Genomic DNA, 23655 nt, shown 5'->3' with positions numbered 1-23655 from the left:
AACAACACCGTACTTGCGGTGGTAAAATGAAGATCAAAGTTAGTGATGACTTGAAGAGGCTCAACATGATGGGTGTGGTATGTGATATATATGTTTCTGCTATCCTAGTCTATGATGTGACGAGCAAGTACCGATTGGGAGGCTCATATGCAGGAGACCTTTAATATCCCGGTGCGTTAACCACATTTGGTCGTCACACGTACTCCTCCGGGAGAATTACCGCCCAGGTATGTCATACAAGGGTTAGATATCATGCTTTTTTTCCGTTTCTTGATTCTGTGGTTGAAAGAAGCAACTCTCATGGCTGGTGGAGAAGGACAAGGTCTGGGCCTGTTTGAGATGATCCCTGTAAATGCAAGCGCGCCAACGGCACGACGCCCATGGCGTTAAGAGTTTCAAATTGCGGTGATGTGATTGGCGGATCTTTAGAGGTTGAATTGTTCCTAAAGGTTAAAGTTGATGTGATAATGTGAGCTCGTTTCGTTCCACGTGGAAGGATTTTATTAAGGGGTGGGAGGAGGCTCTACGGTAGGAGTGTGACGAGTGACAGCATGTGATGAAGGGATTGGTGAATAATTCGTCCATAATTGGCGTTTCTAGTTGGACAACTAATGAATCTACGAACAAATATTCAATAGTAATTATTATCGATACATCAACCCTGTAAATCAAGAATAGCAGAAAATGGAGGCATCAGGTACTTATTTCCTTCCGGTTGATTAACCATCGGGATGGTCCACCAATCTCTTTGAGAATCCTTCTCCCAGGCAGAACAATAATCCCCAATGTGACCTTCATAAATAACAACATCGACGTACTGGTTATGTTCTTCCAAATAGAATCGAGAGTGCTCATCCCGAAGATTTAGCTTCCGACGCCGTTGAAAAGCGCCAATGTCGATATGCTGAGTTGTCAACAGTAGGTTTAAATTCTCCTCTTCGGGTACGCTTCGGTATGTGACAATGAATGGAAGCCTCCAGAGACGTGATACGGGCTGTGGTAAAGTAACCAAGAACTTATTGTCCATGTCTATTATCTTGGCAGAGAAGAGCACCATGTCGTTGTCCAAATTCTTAGATGCCAAGGGTGAACCTGTTATCCATGCGTTAAGGGCTATCTCATGAAGCATTCCAACAAACTCAAACTTACCCAACATATTCTTTGTTTCTGGTAAACTTATTGCAACACCAATGCGTTGGATATGAATCAGGTTCCACAGATCGTCGCTTAGTCTGTCAAGAACTGTTCTAGGAGCAAGTCGATCCCATGGGGGCCAGCCAGTGTCTCGTAAAGCTTTGTTACTTGATAAATAGTCTCGTGACAAAGGGTACAATTTCCGAGAAGTGTTGAGACTATATGTAAGTTCAAAAACACGCAATGTAGATGCAAAAGCATGCTTGTACCATGGAAAGAGGCCGCTGCGTCTACCAGGGCTGTATGTAATCAAGTTTTTTTCCCACGAGGATCGAAATCTGGGATAGTCGCTTGATGAACTATATGTCATCAACCTGACTTCTTCTTTAATAATGCGTTCATAGGCAGATTTTGTTGTCCGAGGGATACCGCTATCGTTACTCGAGTAGTTACTGAGGCCCAACATCAAACAACGCCACATACGTGGTAACATAACAATATCGTATGGGTGTCGATGAGCCGCAAATTTTTCGTTCATCAAGTTGTAACATTGTAATGGCGATCGACGAATGGCAGTTCTGACGAAAAATCGATAGTCGTTGGAATTTGATTTTGTATAACCAGGTTTCCGTTTATTCTCCAATTTGTCGTACTGTAGGACTGATAGAGCTGATCTCCATGGTGACGTTCGACAGTCCGAGTGATCTGACGATGATGGAACATACGCAAATTTGTCGTTATTGCCAGTCCACCATCTCCTTATGCGGCTGTCAAGTTGCTCCAAGTCTCTCAGCGAGACGAGGTTCTCGGCACTCTTCACAATAGATACATATTCATAAATCTGGCGTTGTAGGCTGCGAGAAAGGCAATTTGGAAGATGGACAGACATCTTGGGGTCACCTGAGTTGTCTGAATAATGTCGCTCTATGTCCTCGACGATTTCGTGGGCGGGAATGATGTATGCTTCTTGTAATTCAGGGCAACCAGCCACTAACACTCCAAGCATCATACCGTTCTGAGCATCAAAAGCCCAAGACCCACTATCTCCTGGCTGTATCAGCCAGGGCAATTCCATTCTACAGACCCAGGTGGCGTAGGGAATCGGTGATCCTGGGATGTTGACAAAAGCGCCAGGGCCAACCAGGACACCTCGGAGACAACGTGTCGATCCAGGAGTGGCTATTACCACGTGAATAAATAGAGGTGGCTCCTCCAAGGCGATAAAAACGGGACGAAATTCACCGCTCACCGTCTGGACCAAGTTAACGTCCATCCAAGACTCGACATCTTGATTCTGGAGGCTTGGTATTTTCACTAGCGCCCAATCGAATTCCATACCACAAGCTCGCCCTTCCTGCCATGCATTCATATTGGAGATTGTCTCAGGAGATAGACTCTGCAGTTCTCCAGCATCCCGTGTTGCTGATGGCGAGAAAAGATGACCAACTGTCAAGCCATATATTTCACCTCCAATTGTGATGAGACCGCCAATGGTCGCTTTTGCAATTACTTCTGTTCCTCTGACAATTTCGACGGTAATGCCACATCGATGACGTTTCAGTGCCCAGGAAGAGACATGTCCATCTGTCATGGTTGGCATGGTGTGGTTGTCTGGGGAATCGATCTCAATCCTTATCAGATGATTCTCCGCTTCAACCATAGTTTCACCAAAGGGATCTTCAGCGAAAACGACTGACTTATCAACGTAATCCGAGCTGTCTGACTCATAATCACTTCCAGGATTAGAGCCAAATGTTAACACTTCGACTCCAGGTAGTCTGGTCGCTACCCAGCCTTCATGAAGATGGAGTTTGTCGTGGATACGGTCAACCAAAAACCGCGCCACGTCTTCATAGGCACAAAGAACTGTGATACACGGCGGAGCCTTGTTCTCATTAGGCCCGATAAAGTATCCCCGTATAACCCAGAGTCGATTGATTCCGAAAAGATGGCCTTCCTTTTCCCTTATCCATCGGAACTTCTCTTTTTTCTCCAGCTTACGTTCAACCTCATTCTCTGTACCTGATTTGAGATCACCCCAGTAAAAGTTAGCCAGACCATGTTGATCAAAATACCAGCCAATCGTTGTGTCAACTTCCGCCTCTTCGGGCGGAATGGCCGTGTTAGAGAAGTCTAAGGCTGTGCCATCTCGAGTCTCCTGCTTGTGTTGCAGGCTTGTTGTATTCGATTCTCGATCGTAGCTAAGCTTGAAAGCTTGGATGTTATGTTGTCCAATGTAGTCCTTTGGGGTAGAGCACTCTTTGTACCTGTAGAGGGAATAAGGGGACGTATATTTTCCAAAGCATCCCTTCCAGTTCACAGAAGCGAAAATGGAAGTCATGGTGATTAATGAAATAGCACAAGAATGACAATATTGTATTGGAATTCTCGTATATTCAAAAGGTTGCAGAAGTCCTAAATATTTCGAGCAAAAAAGTCTCACTTTTCATCAACTATCTTTCAACTTGAAGATGATCTGACACCATGTAGTTACTTACCCCTCTCTTTATCCCAGTTTTCTATCCAACCACAACATCGCTTCCGTTGAAAGTGAGGCTGTCGGTTTTGGCCCCCAAGTATCAGCTAACGAACATCGTCTTTACAAGGCTGTGCCTCCCTGAAGGGATTCTTTCACTGCAACCATTCACAATGTCCGACACTTTTGACGTCAGCATATTTCTTGATCACCCATCCAAAAACCATGACAAAGAAAAGGAAACTTTTGTTGAGAAGATGTGGCTCCGCCCACTTGATGCACATATTGAGGCGTTTTCCGCTTATTTTGAGCTTTTAAAGTATGAGGTCAGAGCACTGTTAGACACCAAACGCACCGGTCTATCCAGTCTGGAATTCGATCATGTCCTCACCATACGAGACACCATCTTGCAAAATGACTCTACTAATTTGGCCGAGCTACGTCAAATAGTGGCAAACCGACTCACAGCGGCGGCCTTACCAGATGAGGCCATCTCCCCTGCGATCATGTTTGTCGTCAGGGTATTGCTCATGATCAAAGTCAAGCAATCCAATGGGTCCAGCAATGATCAGTCGTATATGCTGCACATATCTGATAATGAGAGTCTAAAGTCGGTTGTTGATACGATACAGACATCACCATCTCTAGGATACTGGAACCCGATAGATGGATTTCCGTCATGGTTCAATGCCATCGATCTAGAGAGAAAGGCAGGGTTGAGGATTGATTGGACCCATTATATTACCGACCATCTTACAGTCCGAGATAATACGTTATACCTTTTCAGCAATGTTGGAGCTCTTAAGCATGTCAAGAATGCGCAAGAGTTGTAGGTTCATCTATGGGTTTTAACGTTGGTATATTGGAGGAGCTGACGATATCAAGTACTTCCAAGTTCTTTACAGAAGAATTCATAGACGAAACACTGGCAACGTCACATTTGTTCTTCCCTAAGCCCCCTCATGGCTATGGGTACATCGACTATATTTCATGGTTTAAAAACAAGAATGGGAAGATTGAAATTTGGCAAAGGTCTCTACCCAGCCCAAATAACCCAACAGTCTCTCGCCTCTACACAGCCTATCCAGTATGGAACCAGCGACTGGCATGGGTACTTGAAGCCTCCAAGAACCAACCCAATATGGGTATCAAACGAATCTGGTACGATGATCGCGACCTGAGTCTTTGGTGGACAAGGTGGGCGTTGATTACTGCTGTATTTTTAACTATCTTGTTTGGATTGATACAGTCAATCACTGGTATCATTCAGGTTGTCTATGCCGCGAATGGCTAATACTGTACCTTATTAGCGTTTGTTGAGCTGTCATAAATTATAGTGTATTAATTCGATGTTTAAATTCAATAGTTTCCTGACGCAAACCACAACCAAGAGATTCCGGAAGAGCACTAAGAAACTACGGACTTTCATATGATGCCAAGCTTTATGAGAGATGAGAAAACAAGCTTTTCTCCCCGAACGGGAACGGCCTTTTTCGTTCCGTAAGCGAAAGCTTGCGCCAATTTCATGACATTGTGGATTTTGCTCCATCACCTGAAACATTTGTTGATCATTGCCTCTACATTATGAGATGGTCAGGTGGATTACTGGATGGACTATATTTTTCCGTAAAGGCGAATGCAAGATAAATAATAAAGTACTCAGGAGAACGTTCTTGTCCATATGTCATTAGTGAGACAGAACTACGGAATTCATGACATAGCTTCTATCTACTAAGTTGAAATGACTGTGTGAGCACGTGATGGCACACGTGAGACCCCGATGCTCAACGCGCTATCGATAACGCGGTTACTTGCTTAGAAATTCCGGACAACTCCTGGGTCAACTGCCTATTTTCTCGGCGTTAATCATAAAGAATATACCAAGTTTAGCTTTCAAACGATGATTGCAATGATTCTCATACACTTTGGCCTTGCAACTCATAAGGCATTGAAACCGAGAACGAGTACTGGGTTGGTCCACTCAGTGTCCTTCAAGCCAATGACAATTAAATCATACTTGAGGAAATAGTCTAGCGGGAGGTATCGATAGAGTTTGATGATCTTTCCATAGAATGTCCGTTGAAACAATACAGCGTGGCTGTTTTTAGAGAGAGCGTTGAGTAAAGCAACCTCTGAACAGTGCTGTCGATGGAGGATTGGAGCGGCGGTTTTAATAATGACCGCAATTACAAGACGTACACAAACAGAATGGAAATAAATCGACTTCGCATCTAGACACGAAGCTATAGAGGGTATCAGGTACTATTGCCTGGATGCATCAATCAGCACGAGTCCTAGCTTTAAATAGTGCTAAGACTATTTCAATAGTTCCAAAGAAACATAACGATAGCTTTGTTGTATATGGTCTGGACCCTGAATTTTAACCGATTCAAGTGCTTTCCCCATATGCAAGTCAGGAGGGCAATGCGATTTTAATAGAGAAAGAGTCTGGAACAGCTATTAGTGCAAGTGGCCGGCAATCCCGCCAAGAGCTATACTATTTAATTACTCGCTCTGCCCCTACTTCCAAATACCTCTCTTATTCACTCCCACTTTCTGCCCCGCTTAGGAATGAGAACTTTTAACTATTTCGCGCCATTAGGCATGTTGCTGGCTGGCGTCGAGGGTATCGCTGTCCCCTCTGACTCTTGTCTGACATCCGTTACTGGAGTTAGCAGCAAGGTCTACGTATCTGACTGCAAGGCGTTTCTGTATACAACTGTGACACCCAAGAAGGCGTAAGGACCCTTGAAACAATGCAACTAAAAAACTCTGGTTAACAATCAGTAGAACTATTTATAGGACCGTGACAACGACAAGCATCCCGACAGTAAAAAAGTCCGTCACAGGAACCAGCACAAAATTCGCTACTGCCACTACTACCAACTCAGTCATCCAAACTGTCGTTGTCGATGCGACTACAACTCAAGTCAATGATCGTACAAAAATTGTCACCCAACAGACTACAAAGATAATTACAACTGCAGCTCAAGATGTCTCTCCGCCATTTAAGCGAGCTGCCAACGCTCCTGCTATCCCTTCCTATGCTAGCAAGGGGTGCACCGACTCTCCAAAATACTCATCAGCTTGCTCCCGCGTCGGTGTCACCAGCAAAGTTGTTACCCTTCCTCGAGCCACCGTCGTTTCCGTCATTCATCTCGTCAAGATTCCTCGGCGATCAACGATCAAGACAACTATCGAAACTGCCTATGCAACCAAGACAGTCAAGACGGAGACGGTCCTCCAAACATACACCACCGAACACATCACCCGTATCGTTGAAACTGCCACAGAAGATAATTTCGTTGCTACCCAAACTGTCTACCAGACGAGCACTGTAACCAAGGAAATCGATCCGGTTCAGACAGTCTATCTTATTGCACACGATAGCGGTGACCCCAATCTCGCCCCCCTCGGCGGCGTCGGTTTCGTCAATCTTGAGTCACAGCAAGGTTCCTTAAAAAACTATTTTGTCGACTTTACCGCTGATGTTGGCTCTGACCAACGATTCGTCCTGAATACGCATACAGGAGAGCTCGTCGCCGACAACGGGCCTGGAAGTTCTGCGGGAGAGACAGCCTACTACATTTACAATGGTTCAAACCAGTATGGCAGTGTTCGTGTCTTGTCGAGTGAGTCAGTAAATAGTGCGACGCCTCCTCTGGTTTGCAAGATTGTCCCGGCTACTGAATATCCTTTAGGACTTCAGTGTTTGTGGGGATCGAACCAGATTGCGGAATTCTGGACATGTATTTCACGATTGATACTGGTCCAGCCTGGATATGATTTTTCAAGTAAATGTTCTGGAGGTTCGGGGACTTCATATAAGATTAACATTGAGGTTCGGCTGGCTTAGTCTTTAGTCTACTTATTAGCCTTATCCGCTTACAGCTATCGCAAGAACAATAGAACGAAGGTATGCCGTGTAGGCTACTGTTTCCTTAGTTTCCCAAATAAATCTTCAAACTCAAACTTCATCTCGTGAATTGTTGAATAATCCTTAGGACGTAACGCAGCCGAAATTCTCGGGGATTCCTGTTATCGGCGGCCGGGTAGAGAGTGCCGTCCACCTACCCCCCACATTACGAGCCTTATTCGCTAGCCCCCATATGAACTCTAAGCAGTGCAATGGCGAGTTAAAGTAATGATTACACTATTGGTATCTGTACGTAGGGGCCAGGCGCCAAGCAGTATTATAAATAATCAAACAAGATCGGCCAGCTCGGGACCTCTGGCTGAACATCGGAAGAGACAGTGCACAAGAGATCAGTCATTTTCCTTGACTGAGGACGAACCGGTCGGTTGCGGGGTAAACTCCACACGTTCGGTATCAGCCACTTTATTAATCAATCTCCTGCCCTCATTATCAGTAAACCTTGGTGTAGTCGTATCTATCTACCTACTTTCGGAACATCTACAACTCCAACATGGACTGGAAAACTCGGGCAGCAGAGAAGAAGAGTCAGCTTGAGGCGTCCATCCCTCCAGAATGGCGCATCAAGACTCTTCCCACTGACGACTCGGTTATGTCATTCCCCGGAAGGAGTGGAATGCTAAAGTTAGAAGAGCACTACATCACTACATCACCGGCCACTAGACTAGTTCAGGATCTAGCTTCTGGAAAGCTGTCCTCGGTTGCTGTCACCACTGCTTTCTGTAAGAGAGCTGCCTTGGCTCAGCAGTTGGTAAGCCGATCGTTCCTTGTCTCCGCTATGGGTGATTGCTGACATCCTGCAGACGAACTGCTGCCATGAGTTCTTTCCAGAGCTGGCACTGGCCAGAGCAAAGTATCTAGATGACTATCTTGCCGAACATAAGAAACCTATTGGGCCATTGCATGGACTGCCTATCTCAGTGAAAGACCAAGTTCGCATCAAGGTACGTTCTTTCAAAACAAAGGTCGTCATAAGTACTCCCCAGATCTATCTTATCGATAGTTATAAGTCTGCCTAACGATGAGGAGCTTGGAATATCAGTTAACCATCACAGGGACTTGAAACTACCATGGGTTATGTTTCTTGGATCGGCAAGAAGGATACCGAGGACTCTGTGCTCACCACCATGCTCCTCGGTGCTGGCGCGGTTCTCTATGTAAAAACCTCCGTCCCTCAGAGCTTGATGGTGTGCGAGACTATCAACAACATATTTGGCCGCACCACGAACCCACGAAGCAAGAATTGGTCGTGTGGAGGAAGTTCCGGTGGTGAGGGTGCTATTGTCGCGTTCCGTGGCAGTGTAATCGGTGTCGGCACCGACATTGGTAAGCCGGGTTTGCCGACCCCTTTAGGGAGATCATGCTAATCAAGTTAAAGGCGGCTCTATTCGCGTTCCAGCCGCCTTCAACTTCCTCTACGGTCTTCGGCCTAGCCATGGAAGACTCCCATACGCCAAGATGGCTAACAGCATGGAAGGCCAAGAGACCATCCATAGCGTTTGCGGACCGATCTGTCACTCTATTGCTGATATGAGACTCTTTGTGACGTCCATCCTCAGCCAAAAGCCATGGAACTATGATTCCAAAGTCATCCCAATGCCATGGAGATATGATGAAGAGAATGCTATCAAGGAAAAGATTTCCTCTCGTGGGTTGAATCTGGGCTACTATTCCTGTGATGGAAATGTGAGTCATCCTTGATTGTACCTTTGAAATGTCTCTCTTACATTAATAGGTTCTGCCTCATCCCCCGGTCCTAAGGGCTGTGCAGAAGGTTGTTGACAAACTCGGCGAGGCTGGGCATACCGTTGTACCTTGGGAACCTTACCGCCATCCATATGCTGTTGATCTGGCTAACCGCATCTATGCCTCGGATGGTGGGACTGTAAGACTATGATATACCTACTCAATTATGACTGTTACTTATTGTCGCTAGGATATATTTTCAGTTCTCGATAGTTCTGGGGAGCCTGCAATTCCTAACATTGCGGATCTTGTCAAGCCGAACCTACCCAAGTTAACTCTCAACGAGCTTTGGGATATCCAGCTTGAGAAGTGGAATTACCAGTCGAATTACCTAGCCAGGATCCGAGAGGTCGAAGAGAAACTTGGTCAGGAGTTTGATGCTGTCATTGCTCCTATCACTCCTACAGCCGCCATCCGACATGACCAGTTCAAATACTACGGATATTCTACTGCTATAAACGTACTCGACTTTACTAGCGTCGTAGTACCCGTTACATTTGTCGACAAAAATATCGATAAGCCCAATCATGAGTTCAAGCCACTTAACGAAATGGACCGGATGGTACAGGCAGAATGTAAGAATACAATACTGTTCTTGTTTTTCAAAGCTGACATCCTTATAGATGATCCGAGTGCATATCACGGTGCGCCAGTGGCAGTTCAGATTATCGGACGACGACTTACTGAGGAGAGGGTCATGGCCATCGCTGAAGAGGTAGGGCGTCTACTTGGAAACGAGGTTGAACTACAAGGTTAAGAATGGATGCCAAAATCTATAGTTCGATATACCGAGGTTAGTGATATGGCTATCAGTTCTGAGAGATGTGTTATCTTAGATCTTTGAGGGTTGCAATTAAGGCGCTCAGCGGCTTAGGCACCATCAGTAGGAGCCAATCCAAGTTGGTAAGAGAAATACATAGCAAAATATTGCAGCTTCTTGCTTACTTAGCATAGTCTTAACTTCATTAAAGCTATAGGCGCAATGCCTGATTTATCAAGCTTCTTATCCCTCTTCAGGCCCTTATATATGCCACAGTTAAGGCAAATTGTGCTATAGCCCTTTTTAAAGCTTAGTCCCCCGTAAGGGCTCTATAAGCAGCTGTGAGGACCACTGAGCTATACTAAAAAGAGGGAACGCTTATTCGGCAGATATATATAGATAGGTAGTCTAGGTGTGGACTCGCCGATCTGGTTTCCTACCTACCATGCACGGACAGTCTTAGGTGCATATTGCGGGTATAAGGCGTATAACAGCGTATTCGCCAAATTGTAGTAGGTTCTAACGGGTTCTGAACTCTGACAGCGTCATTTGATTGGCTTAAGGTCAAGTTATCTTAGTCTAATTTTGCGGCATCCTTAGCCTAAACTTAATTCTAATATTACTTATTCTAGGCATTGGACCCAAGAACAGCGTATTCGCCAAATTGTAGTAGGTTCTAACGGGTTCTGAACTCTGATAGCGTCATTTGATTGGCTTAAGGTTAAGTTGTCTTAGTCCAATTTTACGGCATCCTTAGCCTAAACTTAATTCTAATATTACTTATTCTAGGCATTGGACCTAAGAACAGCGTATTCGCTAAATTATAGTGGATTCTAATAGGTTCTGAACTCTGATAGCGTTATTTGATTGGCTTAAGGTTAAGTTATCTTAGTCTAATTTTGCGGCATCCTTAGCCCAAACTTAATTCTAATATTACTTATTCTAGGCATTGGACCCAAGAACAGCGTATTCTTCGTATAGCCCTCTTACTTCTTCCTTGATACGTCTGTCTCTACCTACAGCCTGTAGTTGTTCCACGCTGCTCTCAGTCCCATGAATGAGGATACCACACCTACCGACCAAGGTGGTAAAGTCGTCCACCGAAAAGCCCATAGAAAGTCACGTCATGGATGCACATTCTGCAAAAAAAGGAGGATCAAGGTAACCAACGCCTAACCCGGCAGTCTAGTCGACCTGCCTTCCAAAATAATTCAAGCTAATTCTTTGGTCCAAACCTCCAGTGCGATGAGCAAAAGCCAGCTTGCACCAACTGCGTCAGGCGATCGCTGGTGTGCAGCCTTGACACAAACCACAGCCCTGCTTCCAGCCCAGCTTCGACGGCATGTGTGGCAGCATCTGTCAGATGCTCTGCAACCAATCTAGATGTGGGGGATTTTGAGTTGTTTCATCATTTTTGCCTCGTCACATCTAAGAGTTTCAGCAACGAGCAACCAGTCCAATACTTCTGGAGCGTTACAGTCCCGAAGATGTCTTTTAAACACCAGTTTCTTCTCCATGCAGTCATTACTCTAGGCGCGTTGCACCTACGTCACATGAACTACCAGCGTGAGAGAGACATGCCTACCGGCCTGTTGGACAAGGCTAATGTGCATTGGGAAGAGGCCCTGAGGCTTGCCTCACCGCTTCTCTCACGCGTCACTGAGTCAAATTGTGCCGCACTCTATCTCTTTGCAACAATAACTTGCTTGCATACATTTGCCCTCGGCCCATGCCCAGGAGAGTTGCTTATATTCAATCAGAATGGCCCATCGCATTGGCTCACACTATTTTGTGGACTTCGGTCAATCGAGCAAGCATGTGACTTCGCAAGAGCCCAGAACGAGGAGCTAAGCCCAATAATCCCGCTCTCTGGCTCAGAGTTGAATAAAGACCCAGTCAGAGCCCTCGATCCATCTGTCCAAGAAGCTCTAGAGGCTTTAGCATCTTTCATAGATATCAACGTCACGAAGGATGACGAGCGATGCGAGAGCCTGGTAGAAGCTCTCACGCTTCTACGTAGGTGCTACATTATGGTGCATAAAAAACCAGCCCAAGCCTCGGCTTACACGATTTTCAGCTGGTTACATCGTGTCTCAGATGATTACCTGGAACTGGTACAGGCCACGGACCCAGTGGCGCTGCTAATCTTCTCATACTTTGTGGTGTTGATCAAGGGGTTAGAGTGTGCTTGGATGGTAAATGATTGGCCTACACATCTCATGTCAGAAATTTACGCTTGCATGCCACTTTCGAAACGTTTCTGGCTGAGCTGGCCTATGGAGCAAGTCGGCTGGCTGCCGGCTGAATGAGTACAGCAACGGTGGTATAGACCATGTTATAATTTGTTTTTCTTTCTATCAAAAAGGGCAAGAGAATACACTTCTACATGCGTCCACGCCTCACTTGTTCATAATACTGTCCTGATAGAAGCTGTTCCTTGCATAGGTCAAATGATACTGGTAGGATTCACCACAAGTATTCTGACCCGAAGGAAGAGATTAACAAGAAGCTTGTGTGAGGAGAGTTTGTGTCGCTCGAGACTAGAAGTTGCGTGGGGTCACATCATGTCTTTTTCTCCAGTCCAAGGGGGAGTTTCCACTAATCAGGATTGTAATTTATGTAGCGAGATCGACGCCTTAGCGTATTCAATACGTGATGATGAGTCCTTGACAATTTCTCCCTCAGCATGCCCATGACCTGATTGATCCACCGCATATTTTTACATATCGAGGCTGATTTGTAAGGCTTTTCCGTTGTACGTTGTCTTCTGCCGCTTTTATCACTTCATAGTTGAGCTCGCCGTAATTATATAAATGCTGCACGATTCCTTAACGTCAAGGTCCTCAATTCGTCACTCTCGGGTATCTACCTCTATATACTTTAACCAGTTTAAATACTGCTAAAATGTATTATGCTCTCAAGATCATTTTACACATGCTTTGTGCTCTTCCTTTCCTCGCAACACTTTCTTGGGCTACTCCAACAACACACAGTTCCACTCCCATTGTCAAAATTAGAAATGGAACATTAGCAGGCTCATACGACTCAGTCCGACATCAAGACGCATTCCTCGGCGTCCCGTTCGCAGCATGCCCGACCGGAAATCTTCGATTCAGCTTGCCTCAGCCACCGAAGCCTTGGAAGGGGATCAAATCTGCCAAGTCATATGGACCGTTCTGTTTAGGCAACTCTGCTAAACTCGTAGGGTTCAGTCAGAATACGTCTGCACCCATGAGCGAGGATTGCCTCCACATTAACATCATTCGTCCATCTGGCATCAACAAGTCTCGCAAGCTACCGGTCTTTGCCTGGATCCACGGCGGCGGCTGGGTTGAGGGTAGCGCAGGGGATCCCAGATACAATGCCTCATATTTAGTCGAGACGTCAGTTCAGATAGGCACGCCTATCATCTTTGTCAGCTTTAATTACCGCCTAGGCGTTTTTGGTATGATGAACGGGCCGGCTACAGCAAAGGCCGGGCCACCGAATGTCTTTATCCACGACCAACGCCAGGCGCTTCGATGGGTACAGGAAAACATCGCTGATTTCGGCGGCAATGCTTCGCGAGTCACTATTGCCGGGGAATCTGCAGGAGCTTCTTCCGTCGGTCAGCATCTCATCGCTTATGGAGGTCGGGATGAGGGGCTTTTCAGCGGTGCTATTGCGCAAAGCGGAAGTCCTCTATCATCGTCTCCATATCGCAACGCAACTGAGACGGAGGCCTACTCGAATAAAGTACTAGAGGAAACGGGCTGTACTGAGGCGAAAGATCAGCTATCATGTCTGCGTACTGTTCCCGGAGAGGCGCTGAGAAGAGTCAGTCAGATGCTTCCTACGGCCTGGGTCGTCGACGGTGAGGTTTTTACGTCAACTAGCTCACGTCTTCTCGAGTCGGGATCGTTCGTCAAGGTTCCTCTACTGACTGGGTCCAACCGAAATGAAGGCACGTCTTTTATGCAGCTATTTGGTTCAACAGTAAACTCTGATGATGAGTTTTTGGCGTTCGTCAAGGGAATTCTTGGGCGACCCGTGGAAGAAGCAGCCTTGGCCAATTGGTCCACGTTGTATCAGATGGAAATCGATAGGCCCTCTCCTGCAAGCTTAGGGTCAATTCTGTCTAATCCAGGCCCACAGCTAGGATCCCAGTATGGAAAGACATGTCTCTGGCTTGGAGACGCTCTCTTTACGGCTGGCCGACGATTCGCCAACCAGAAGTGGGCTGATTACTGCACGCCAAGCTATAGTTATTTCTTTGATACTCCGCCTGCTAACCTGGACCCTGAAACACTCGGCGTAGCTCACTTTCAAGAAATCCCATTTACCTTTGCTAATACCAAAGCCGTTGGTTGGGATACCGACCCTTTTCCTTCTGATCCCAAAACGAGGCAGAAGTATTTAAAGCTAGCTGAAATCATGAGTCGTATGTGGATCAGCTTCGTGGTTACAGGATCACCCAACTTTCACTATTGTAAGTGTTCCCTGTCATAGTTGATCAACCCTACAATTGAGTGCTTTGGAGAAAGCGCCTGTTTTCAAAGGAAGCCGGCTAATGTCAAGCAGTGTCTGATTTGAAAGTCAACTGGCCAGTATACTCGCGGGAGAATCCAAGAAACCTGGTTTTTAGCGCTGAGAATGGAGTCTCACTGCAACAAGACATTTGGAGGGCTGAGGCAATTGATATGTTTTCCTCTTTATCACCTAGCTTAGACTGGTAGGGTAGTGGAATAACGGCTAGGTAACTATATGTTTGTTTCTAGCATTTTAAAACTCAGGCTTAAGTAGGGTCAGATCAGATTATGGACTAAGGCATTAACTAGATATATACTAATATTTGACGGCAAAGGCCGGCTTGTATAAACACTTGCGAGTTCCCATGAAGAACGAGCATATATATGTTTATATCACTCGTGATATTGCATTGGTATTACGCCGAATCAGCCTATCAAAAGTAATGGCTTATAGAAGTGGGCGTTTTATTCGAAGATCAAAACGTGGCAGAACCAGATTTCTCGATCATCAACTAACTACTCCCTCAGAACGGAACATAATCCGGGAACATATTATTCAACATGAAGAAGATGAAGCCTCTTCCAAGTGGGTTAATAATGATCCTGGATGGTAGTAGCAACAACTACCCCGCTGGGAGTGGTAGCCCTGGTACGATATTGGTTCCACTGCGCGACTGGCTTAAACGGAACAACCCTTCTCCAACCAGCTGATTAAGACCATCGATTAGGGGCTATTAATATTTCACATGTACTATAGGCTGCAAAAGCGCTTGATATAAGTACTGGGAATAAAGGCATGAACTATGCGACAGAGTATCATTAGTTCTTGTACAGCTTCCTAGCGAACAGTTCTTTAACACTTGAATATATTTAAGGACAATATTGCTTTTTAAAATTTATTACAGCATAAGTCTCAGCTACAACGACCACCAATCTCAATATTCTTCTTTGCTAAACGATAGTTACTTGACAGATCCTACCCGGGATCTGACCCTCTTTAAAAAATGATTCCGGCCATGGGTAATAACAAAAAGCGTCAGGAGTATTCCAAGGACCTGTAGAAGTTAATATTGATTCTGCGTTTTGCAAAATCCGGTTGCAGTTCCACTCCAAGAAATGATCTGGAACGTAATGACTCCATCTGAGATACCCGCGTAGTTTGTCTGCACAAACTCTGAATCTCATAATGTTACTGAGATGACCCTTATATCCAGTTGCCTCTCTTATCCAACTGTCCGAAAGATAACCCATCTTCCATACCCCGGAACCGTCAACAGCGGTTTTAGAGGGGACAAAGACCTCGATTTCAAATTCATGTGGTATAAGGCCCAGAAACTTACAGCTGCTTATCAATTGGCTAGGTCTGAGTTCCATATAAGCCATACCCGGCTCACTCCATGCCACACCATAGCGATGAAATGACAATAGAAAAGACACGTAAGAATCCAGTAATGATGTTTCTGACTCGTAAACCACCTGCTTAAACAAGTTCAAGATATGGCGCTCGACATTATTCTGGTTACTCTTCTGTTTGAACCTTGCGCCAATTCTATACTGGACTCTCGTGACTGTTTCATCAAGAATTGAAGATCCAGTGTTGGAGCGACGGGTTCGACCACTGAGCTTTGCGAGGCGATTCTCCACGGGAGCTCCAGAAGACCGGTTTGAAAGAAACAAGTCGTAACAAATAGTACACCGCAGCATGCGATACTCTCCATCCACTGATAGGCGCCTCATGAAGAGAACAAAATTAACGTGTTGTGTCTTTTGGAGAAGAAACAGTTCATTATCTCCAGCTTCAACAGAAATGTCATCCGCAGTGTCTGGAATACATACAACTAGCTTGTAACCAGCTGCCTCGATTGAAAAGACATGACAATGCTCATTAAAACGAGACTTCGAATTCTTGATCCGACCAACTTTTACAAGCGCTGATGAAAACTTGCAAACATGTATTAGAGGCAAAGTTAGCTTGAGAGTTGTTGGATCTATAGACGGCCTTTCGATAGCCCATAGCTCTGATGCTGTGAAGCCTGGTTTTGGCGGGACTGTGTCATCAACCGAATTCAACAGAGTAAAGTAATCGTTGTCGAGGTAGTTAATTTGGTTGCCAAAAGTTGTGTTGTCTCTCTCAGATGGTATACATTCTGAGATATTTCGAGTGGTTTGAGAAACGGACAAAAGCCGTTTTCCCATCTCCTCTAGACTCCAATCTGGGAGCCATGATGGGAAATTTGAGCCCGATTGATGGTCACTAACTACAGTAAGGATCTCGACGCATTGTTCAACAACAACAAGGTGAAGGATGGTTCCGATATACGTGTGAAGTCGTGATATCGAATAATCGGGCTTGAACCCTTCAACTTGAAGTCCGAGGCCAAGTATGCCATAGACTTTATCACGAGGGTCTGTAGCTACAGAAGACCGGGTCTGTTGTAATAAATATGAAAGACTCTCAGACACAGATCCTGTACAGGCATAGTCCATCCATGGATGACTGATATCATCTGAGCGTGTTTTCCACGGTGGGAGGTTTGTCCCGGCTCTGACTCTGAATTCATATCCATGAGCTGGAATCACAGCTAAGGGGGCCAGTATGACCTCTTGGATCACCCACAATCGCTGAAAGTATTCAAGCTCAAAAATCTGTTCTCTACTCATGATCGAATTCGGTATCAAATCTTCAAATTCTGTAAAATCATATCGCTTGGGATATAACCTTCCCTTTGTAGGAAAAAGGCCTTTGGGTTTCACAACGTCTTCTCCCAAGTATATGATAGCCCTCAAGCATCTCCAGTAGATCCGACCCATTAAAGGCACCTGAGTTTCTTTTTCGAGGTTATCGTTTTGGTTAATGCAAATCGCGTCAATCCAGATGAGTCGAGTATGTGATTCAAGGCGGATATACTGAAGCATTGACCAGCAATTCTTAGTCTGCAAAAGAACATCCCAGTAGTCACCGACATAAACAGGACGATTCTGCCTAGCGTCTCCGTCTTCGCCACCCCAACAGTAGGAAACAGTCTCGTACTCGGGACAGCTATCGATCTGGTAGTCTCCAAGCACAGCATGAATTGGGCAATCCTCGTCTATTGCTGGAGAAATGCTCAAGGCTCGAAATTCGGTATCGTCGAGCCGCCTTGTGTAGATGGGGTGTGCCAACGAAGGGTGTGCATGGATGGAGCTCTCGACGTTGAATTGTTTACTCGTCGTCGTGGTCGAAGTTTCAGTACTAACTTCGGCGGGGGAGTTGCGGATAACAGACGCGGGCCAACGCAGACGTAATTCCCCAGGTTTCTCGTCTCGCGGTATTGTCCAGGGCGGTTTGACATTGGCTTGTTCTGTGACGAGCTCGTTGATGTCTGGGCTCTCACCGCATGATTTACAATACGGTAGGCCAGCCTGCACAAACACCGATGGGGTATCGCAGGAGGGGTGGTGCCAACGGGACATTTTGTTTTGCGGTTGAAGGGTTAGGGAAAGAGGTAAATTTCTTGTTGCCTTGCCTTTCGTAAACACGATGCTGCCGCGAGGTGTTGTTTGTTATTGAAAGAGTCACGTTAAAAATCAGGCTGTAGAGAGCGGGGTTGAAGGCCTCATTTTGTCATCTCGGGCATGCATGCATGAAAGTACATTTGTATGCCAATTGAAATAGCAGCAGTAAGCATTGGGTGTCATATATAAGTATCACATAATCTCCTTTGCACATTAACTATTGCTATTCAGTCAATCTTATTATAAGTGTTCTTTTTTATCTTTCTTCATTATTGAGCCTAGTATCTAGTTGTATCTGCTTATAGCTATTGTAAGCCCAATGGACTGCATAATTTACACTGGAGTATTGCTGCTGCCTGGGTGCTATAGATTTTTCTAATACCTACCTATTCTGAGATAAAGTAGCCGGCGAAGTTAGGCAACGTGACGGATAAGTGTAACCTGAGCATCTTGGTCAATTATTCGTATCATGACGACTTTTAACTAGACAGCGAGGGATGGAATCAGTATTAGACGTGGGAAATCTTATACATCGATCAAATTCCAAGATTGAACTCAAGAAGTATCTGACCTACTATACAAATTGTTCTCGTTCGCTTGATCTCTCAGCAGTCTTCTTGCCCGGTGCTGGGGTATACTGTGCCCCGGCACATCGTCCCAATCTATTTCAACCCCCGATTCCTCCGCTTCGCTGTTCTTTGAGCCACTGTATAGACTGCCACGTAAGACATGGAGGGACGGCGTTTCCTTTAATCCTAGCCATAGCTCAGTGTTCCACAGCACATCATCCCACTGCATTTCATAATTCGATTCCTCTTCTCTGTCGATATGTGACCCGCTATACAGATCATTAAGTGAGCCAGCCCACGATGGGCGTCCTTTCAACCGTTGGTAGGGCCAACTGAGCCTCAGTATATCCTCTAACCCGGAATCAGCAATTGGTTCCTCTTCTTCAGGTATAATAATGTGACTCTGAGAATCGTTCCTTTTGATATCGCCCATTGCCAATCGAATCCTTGGGGGCATATCGATATCACTCGAAAAGTCGTTCGAAAAGTCGTTCCTGGTCCAAACTCTTTGCATAGCAGTTGTCGATCGTGATCCAACACTGCCACTTGCTGCCCCCTCAACATAATCCTGCGTCAAAGAAATTGGCAGTTCGTCAAGTTCAAGAAAATAGTGAAGAATAGTGCCCTTGCAGTCTACGAACGCATCGCGGTAAGTCATTTGTTCTATCCCCCATCGTACCATGTGTCTAATGTCTTCAACGTTTCTACCAGGGAAGATTTCTCGTGGCTTTGTTGAGGCCACTATGTAAGAAACACAGTCGATCGCTGCCTGTGTCTCATTTGTTATTGTGGAAATTATTTTGTCGCTATCCGTTGACTCTGAGCTGGTTGGTGTGTGTAAGTCTTTACAGTAGGCGCTATCTACTACCTCGCTTGTTTGTTCATTTGATGATTCGGGTCTTATGGATAAATCGTCATCCTGTCGCCTCGCCTGTTGATCAGCGCTTGAACCCTGAGTCGACTCGGGCTCAAGGTGATCACTAAGTGCTGCTTCACAAACACTCGATCCATCATTATACTGACAAGATCCATCTGAACACTCATGAGTATGCGAATCACGCATTATTTTGATCAGGTCATGGGCAGTCCTTGTCCAAATGTTGGTGAGTTGTGTGGCATGAACCGGACGCCAAACCAGGCCATGTACATATACGGAAAGTATTTGCTTGAGAGATTTTGCGGACGAAACAGTAATGTTCAGAGGTGCAAGATAGTTATCAACAAGTTTTTTGAAGAGCTCATTGACGTCTTCTCGCCTCTCGCGCATGGTACGAGTGTGTTCCGGCGTCTCATCTGCCTCTGTGGCCCTCCTGAGGTCTGGCTCGAAGCTTGGATCCTCAGACGTAATGTTGGTTAAGACGTCTTGATCCCAAAGGAAGTCAGGGCCCAGAAATGGCTTTCCTGACGCTGATCTGAACAGTGGTTTCTGGTAATTCTGGTAGGGTTTCATGCCCAATATTGTCTGGTTCGCGCTACTTTTCCATCCCCGGTCCAGTATACTCAGAATTCCTATATTTCCAGCGTCGCCAGCGATCACTTTGGCATCTCGGCCATTGTAGTTTGACGCGGAAACACTTGCTTCATACTGCATAAGAACACGCAAGATGTTGTATCGACCCAGTCTCGCGGCAACATGGAGTGCAGTGTTTCCTCTATTGTCTCTTTCATCCACAATCGCACCGGCGTCCAGAAGACTGATTACAACCTTTAGGGAGCCGCTTATTACTCCACAGTGCAATGGGGGGCCGTATAGATTATTTTTCAGATGCAGCATGGGCCTCCATTTCAACAGACACTGAACAAGCTCCACAGAGCCGAGAAAGCAAACTTGGTGCAAGCAAGTCATACCATGACGATCAGTGTGGTTGACATTGGATCCTCTGTTTAGAAGTAATTCGAAATTCGCTGTAGAGCCACAGTAATGTAGCGGTGTTCTTCCTAGGATGTCTTCAACATGTAGGAGATTTGCTGCTTTATCAAGTATCCATTTCGCGACTCGGTCTGAACAACCTGTCACGGCCATGTGTAGCGGTGTCTTTTGTGTACTGTCATACAAAGGGACCCGTTTGACGTTGAAACAGTTAGCATAAGAGTCCATTATCTGCGGGATGAGAACTGTCTGAGGTGTGTCGTGACGTGAAGCAATTTGTGAGGCAAAGTGGATTGGTGTATTGAATACGCCTGGGTTTATCGGTAGTCGAAATGGAAGCTGAGCAAGACTGGGATCAGCTCGAAGCAACGCTGAAACAACATCAAGATCCTGAAAGTCGATTGCTTGCATCAGACCCGTCATACCATTTTTTGAAAATTGACAAAGGCATTGAATTTTCCGAATAGCGGATATTGTCAGATCCAACTGCTTAGTGTGGCCAGATCCGTGAATTGCAATGCGCTCAAGAGTGCTTGAAAAGCTCAGCGCGCCTGCCAGAGGTAGGAGATGATATTGATCTTCCCAGCTCGTATCATTTATCAGAAGAAGAAGAATATCGCTGCAATGATATTTGACTGCCATGTGGAAGGCTGTCCATAGTGATCGGTTATCATCGATGGGAAACTGTGTGCTATCATATACAGGAGCGAATGGGTCAGCTCCAAGGTCAAGGAGCGCTCGAACGGTACTGATGGAATTTACCGATATGGCGGTGGCCAAAGGAGTCCCTATCAGCTGTAAAGGCCATTGCTTATGAGGTTGGCGAATTACACTACATGGAAGGTTGACGACACGGCGAGCATAGCTTCCAGAGACCTTCTTCACGATAACATCGAGAAGCGGCTGTTCTTGGAAGATGAACAGCCAGTGAAACAGAGTGCAGCCATCTAGCGTTGAGGAATAAACAGCTCCATCTGACAAATGATGCATCACATCTTGGAACTGTCCTAGAAAGCACGCCTTGACCAGGGGCGGCATCCCGTCTGATAGGGTTGGGTTGATCGACATTAAACTTGACATTTGCTTGATATACAGTCCTTGGGGCCCTGTAGGAGGAATTTCGTTATTCGGATTCATCAAACCGAAGAAGGTTCTGGCGACTGGATGGTCTTCCGACTTTGCCATTTCGGCGTAGTCAAAGGCGCTCTTTTGATCCTGGTCGGTACCAAACCCTATAAAGTAGCAAAGTGCGATTTGCCAAAGCATAGGACCAATTTCCTTCACTAATCGATTAGCATGTGTTTCTTTGAGCCCTTGGAAGATCTGTTTTTGGTGTTCCCAGGAGATTTCACGGCCATTATCCTGACGAAACATCTACCTGACTGTTAGATATCACTATTCCAATTAACATGAAAAGAGCAATGAGATAATACGAACTTCATAGGTTGGTGTTGGAGACTCTAAATGAAGCGCCATATTTGACTGAAGGTCAACGAGACAGCGCGCACTACGTAGAGATATTCAGTGCAAGGTCCAAACGGACATTTCTAAGTGACTTACTTCCATTGCGTGGACAAAGAGATGTCTTGTACTTCATTAACACGTTCCGATGCACGATGTTGGATGGTCTTGTGAAGAGCTATGCGAAGAAACATAGCCGGTCCGAAGAAAGGTCCAGAAATAGATCGTTTAGCGCATTCAACAAGGGTTGTGTAGTCTATACAGACCCGGCCTTTCTCGTCATTCCGGATCAGATTGTTTTTCTTGAGATGTGATAAGTATTCCTGGCCTGCGATGCATGCTTCCCAGATCATCAGGCCAAAAGCCCAGATATCGCATTTTCTCAAGCCTGCTTTGTCGATGGGGAATAAATCTTGGGTTTGAACTTCGGGGGCATTATACCTACCATTCATGGTCAACATTATTGTTCTTTGAGTTTTTAACAGCATTTAGATACGACTTGCAATGCGGTTCCTTTATATCTCAAGGGGCCATCCGCCGTGGACGACTCCTGGTTGAGGATGAGAGCATGTCCAAAATCCGCGATCTTTGCCAGAGCTTTCACTGGACGGTCCAAACTTGGAAACACCAGGATGTTGTCTAATTTGATATCGCCATGAATAATTCCACACCTGTGTAAGCTGGAGAGTCCAGACGCGACGTCGCCTACAAGAATCTCAATATATCCAAGTGTCGGCTCCTGTTTTCTGACATACTCTCTCATAGTACCGAGGGGGGCATATTCAACCAATATGTAGGGAATGACGAGGTTTCCTTGAGAGTTCCAACCATATCCAAAGGCAGTAAGGATATTTGGGTGCGCTTTCAATGGTGGGTGATTCATGATTTGGACCTCAAAGAGGACAGATTCCAGTCGTTGGCGAAATGTATGATCGTTGACCTGAGTACTGACCTTGAGATGCTTAACTGCAAATACCTTGCCAATTTTGTCGGTGCATCTTTCAACCACATATGTTTCACCGTGGCCAAGCACCTCTTCCCTCACTAGCTCTTCCAAACGGTAGTGTCGAAGGCTGAGATTTCGGAGGGATCTTATGAGATCCTCAAAACCGTGAGTTGACGAGGCTCTGCGATCGGAGAATCTGGCATAACTGAGACTTGAGACAGAGGTCCGAGAGAGTATCGTATTCCAGCTCAAAGCTGACGCTTCAGAGAAGGCACCAGCTTCCATGACGTGAATGATGTCCAGAATAAGCGTGCATGTGAATCTTACGTTGAAATCCAATCTCACCATGCACATTTATTTAGGCAGAGCAGCGGGGTATTTATGCTGTCTCGGCTTTCGCATTAACATTTTTCAGAGAGCCTCACTGCTGATTCCTTTCTGTGGAATAAATTTGTGTCGCATGTATTTATCCTCATTTGAACTTGGTGATTTAACCCTCTTTCAATGGCAAATCAAAAGCATCATGTAAAGTGGGCTGACTGAGAGTTATTCTTCTTCAAGTGAGTGAGACCACATACCTTTTCAGTAGTAGCGGCTATGCGAGATGGAACCAAAACAGCTATCTAATATGTCATATACTGACAGCCTGCATACTGTGTAGTACCATAACTTAGGAGGGACTGAAGACAGGGATAAGTAGACCAATAATATCCATGCTGATGTGCTGGCACAGCCACATTGTCCCATTTGGAACAG

General features: G+C 45.6%; 8 protein-coding genes across 8 annotated transcripts; 5 read left to right on the top strand and 3 right to left on the bottom strand.

The window, feature by feature from the left end:
- Positions 1 to 655: 655 nt before the first annotated feature.
- FSST1_010428 (uncharacterized protein) lies at positions 656 to 3475 on the bottom strand (the record flags this gene model as incomplete). Its single annotated transcript, XM_083233460.1, has 1 exon — positions 656 to 3475. The coding sequence occupies one exon, from the start codon at positions 3473 to 3475 to the stop codon at positions 656 to 658; it is 2820 nt and encodes a 939-aa protein (XP_083080124.1).
- A 308-nt stretch (positions 3476 to 3783) lies between these two features.
- Positions 3784 to 4904, top strand: FSST1_010427 (uncharacterized protein; the record flags this gene model as incomplete). The annotated part of the gene is made up of 2 exons (XM_083233459.1): positions 3784 to 4439; positions 4496 to 4904. The coding sequence occupies 2 exons, from the start codon at positions 3784 to 3786 to the stop codon at positions 4902 to 4904; spliced, it is 1065 nt and encodes a 354-aa protein (XP_083080123.1).
- Positions 4905 to 6181: 1277 nt separating this feature from the next.
- Positions 6182 to 7466, top strand: FSST1_010426 (uncharacterized protein; the record flags this gene model as incomplete). The annotated part of the gene is made up of 2 exons (XM_083233458.1): positions 6182 to 6348; positions 6401 to 7466. The coding sequence occupies 2 exons, from the start codon at positions 6182 to 6184 to the stop codon at positions 7464 to 7466; spliced, it is 1233 nt and encodes a 410-aa protein (XP_083080122.1).
- A 571-nt stretch (positions 7467 to 8037) lies between these two features.
- FSST1_010425 (amidase) lies at positions 8038 to 10047 on the top strand (the record flags this gene model as incomplete). Its single annotated transcript, XM_083233457.1, has 7 exons — positions 8038 to 8295; positions 8348 to 8488; positions 8600 to 8870; positions 8923 to 9230; positions 9280 to 9429; positions 9481 to 9865; positions 9914 to 10047. 7 exons carry the CDS (start codon positions 8038 to 8040, stop codon positions 10045 to 10047), a joined length of 1647 nt encoding a protein of 548 aa, XP_083080121.1.
- Positions 10048 to 11537: 1490 nt separating this feature from the next.
- FSST1_010424 (uncharacterized protein) lies at positions 11538 to 12359 on the top strand (the record flags this gene model as incomplete). The annotated part of the gene is made up of 1 exon (XM_083233456.1): positions 11538 to 12359. The coding sequence occupies one exon, from the start codon at positions 11538 to 11540 to the stop codon at positions 12357 to 12359; it is 822 nt and encodes a 273-aa protein (XP_083080120.1).
- Positions 12360 to 12954: 595 nt separating this feature from the next.
- Positions 12955 to 14765, top strand: FSST1_010423 (carboxylesterase/lipase family protein; the record flags this gene model as incomplete). Its single annotated transcript, XM_083233455.1, has 2 exons — positions 12955 to 14518; positions 14611 to 14765. 2 exons carry the CDS (start codon positions 12955 to 12957, stop codon positions 14763 to 14765), a joined length of 1719 nt encoding a protein of 572 aa, XP_083080119.1.
- An 857-nt stretch (positions 14766 to 15622) lies between these two features.
- Positions 15623 to 18011, bottom strand: FSST1_010422 (HET domain-containing protein; the record flags this gene model as incomplete). The annotated part of the gene is made up of 2 exons (XM_083233454.1): positions 15623 to 15732; positions 15944 to 18011. The coding sequence occupies 2 exons, from the start codon at positions 18009 to 18011 to the stop codon at positions 15623 to 15625; spliced, it is 2178 nt and encodes a 725-aa protein (XP_083080118.1).
- Positions 18012 to 18608: 597 nt separating this feature from the next.
- FSST1_010421 (ankyrin repeat and protein kinase domain-containing protein) lies at positions 18609 to 23184 on the bottom strand (the record flags this gene model as incomplete). The annotated part of the gene is made up of 4 exons (XM_083233453.1): positions 18609 to 21866; positions 21930 to 21999; positions 22053 to 22394; positions 22457 to 23184. 4 exons carry the CDS (start codon positions 23182 to 23184, stop codon positions 18609 to 18611), a joined length of 4398 nt encoding a protein of 1465 aa, XP_083080117.1.
- Positions 23185 to 23655: the final 471 nt, after the last annotated feature.

The sequence above is a fragment of the Fusarium sambucinum genome, chromosome III (assembly GCF_050947815.1).
Source record: "Fusarium sambucinum isolate potato_lamoka chromosome III, whole genome shotgun sequence".
NCBI lineage: Eukaryota > Fungi > Ascomycota > Sordariomycetes > Hypocreales > Nectriaceae > Fusarium > Fusarium sambucinum.
Note: the sequence above shows the minus strand (reverse complement) of the source record. Positions and strands in the feature narration are given on the sequence as shown.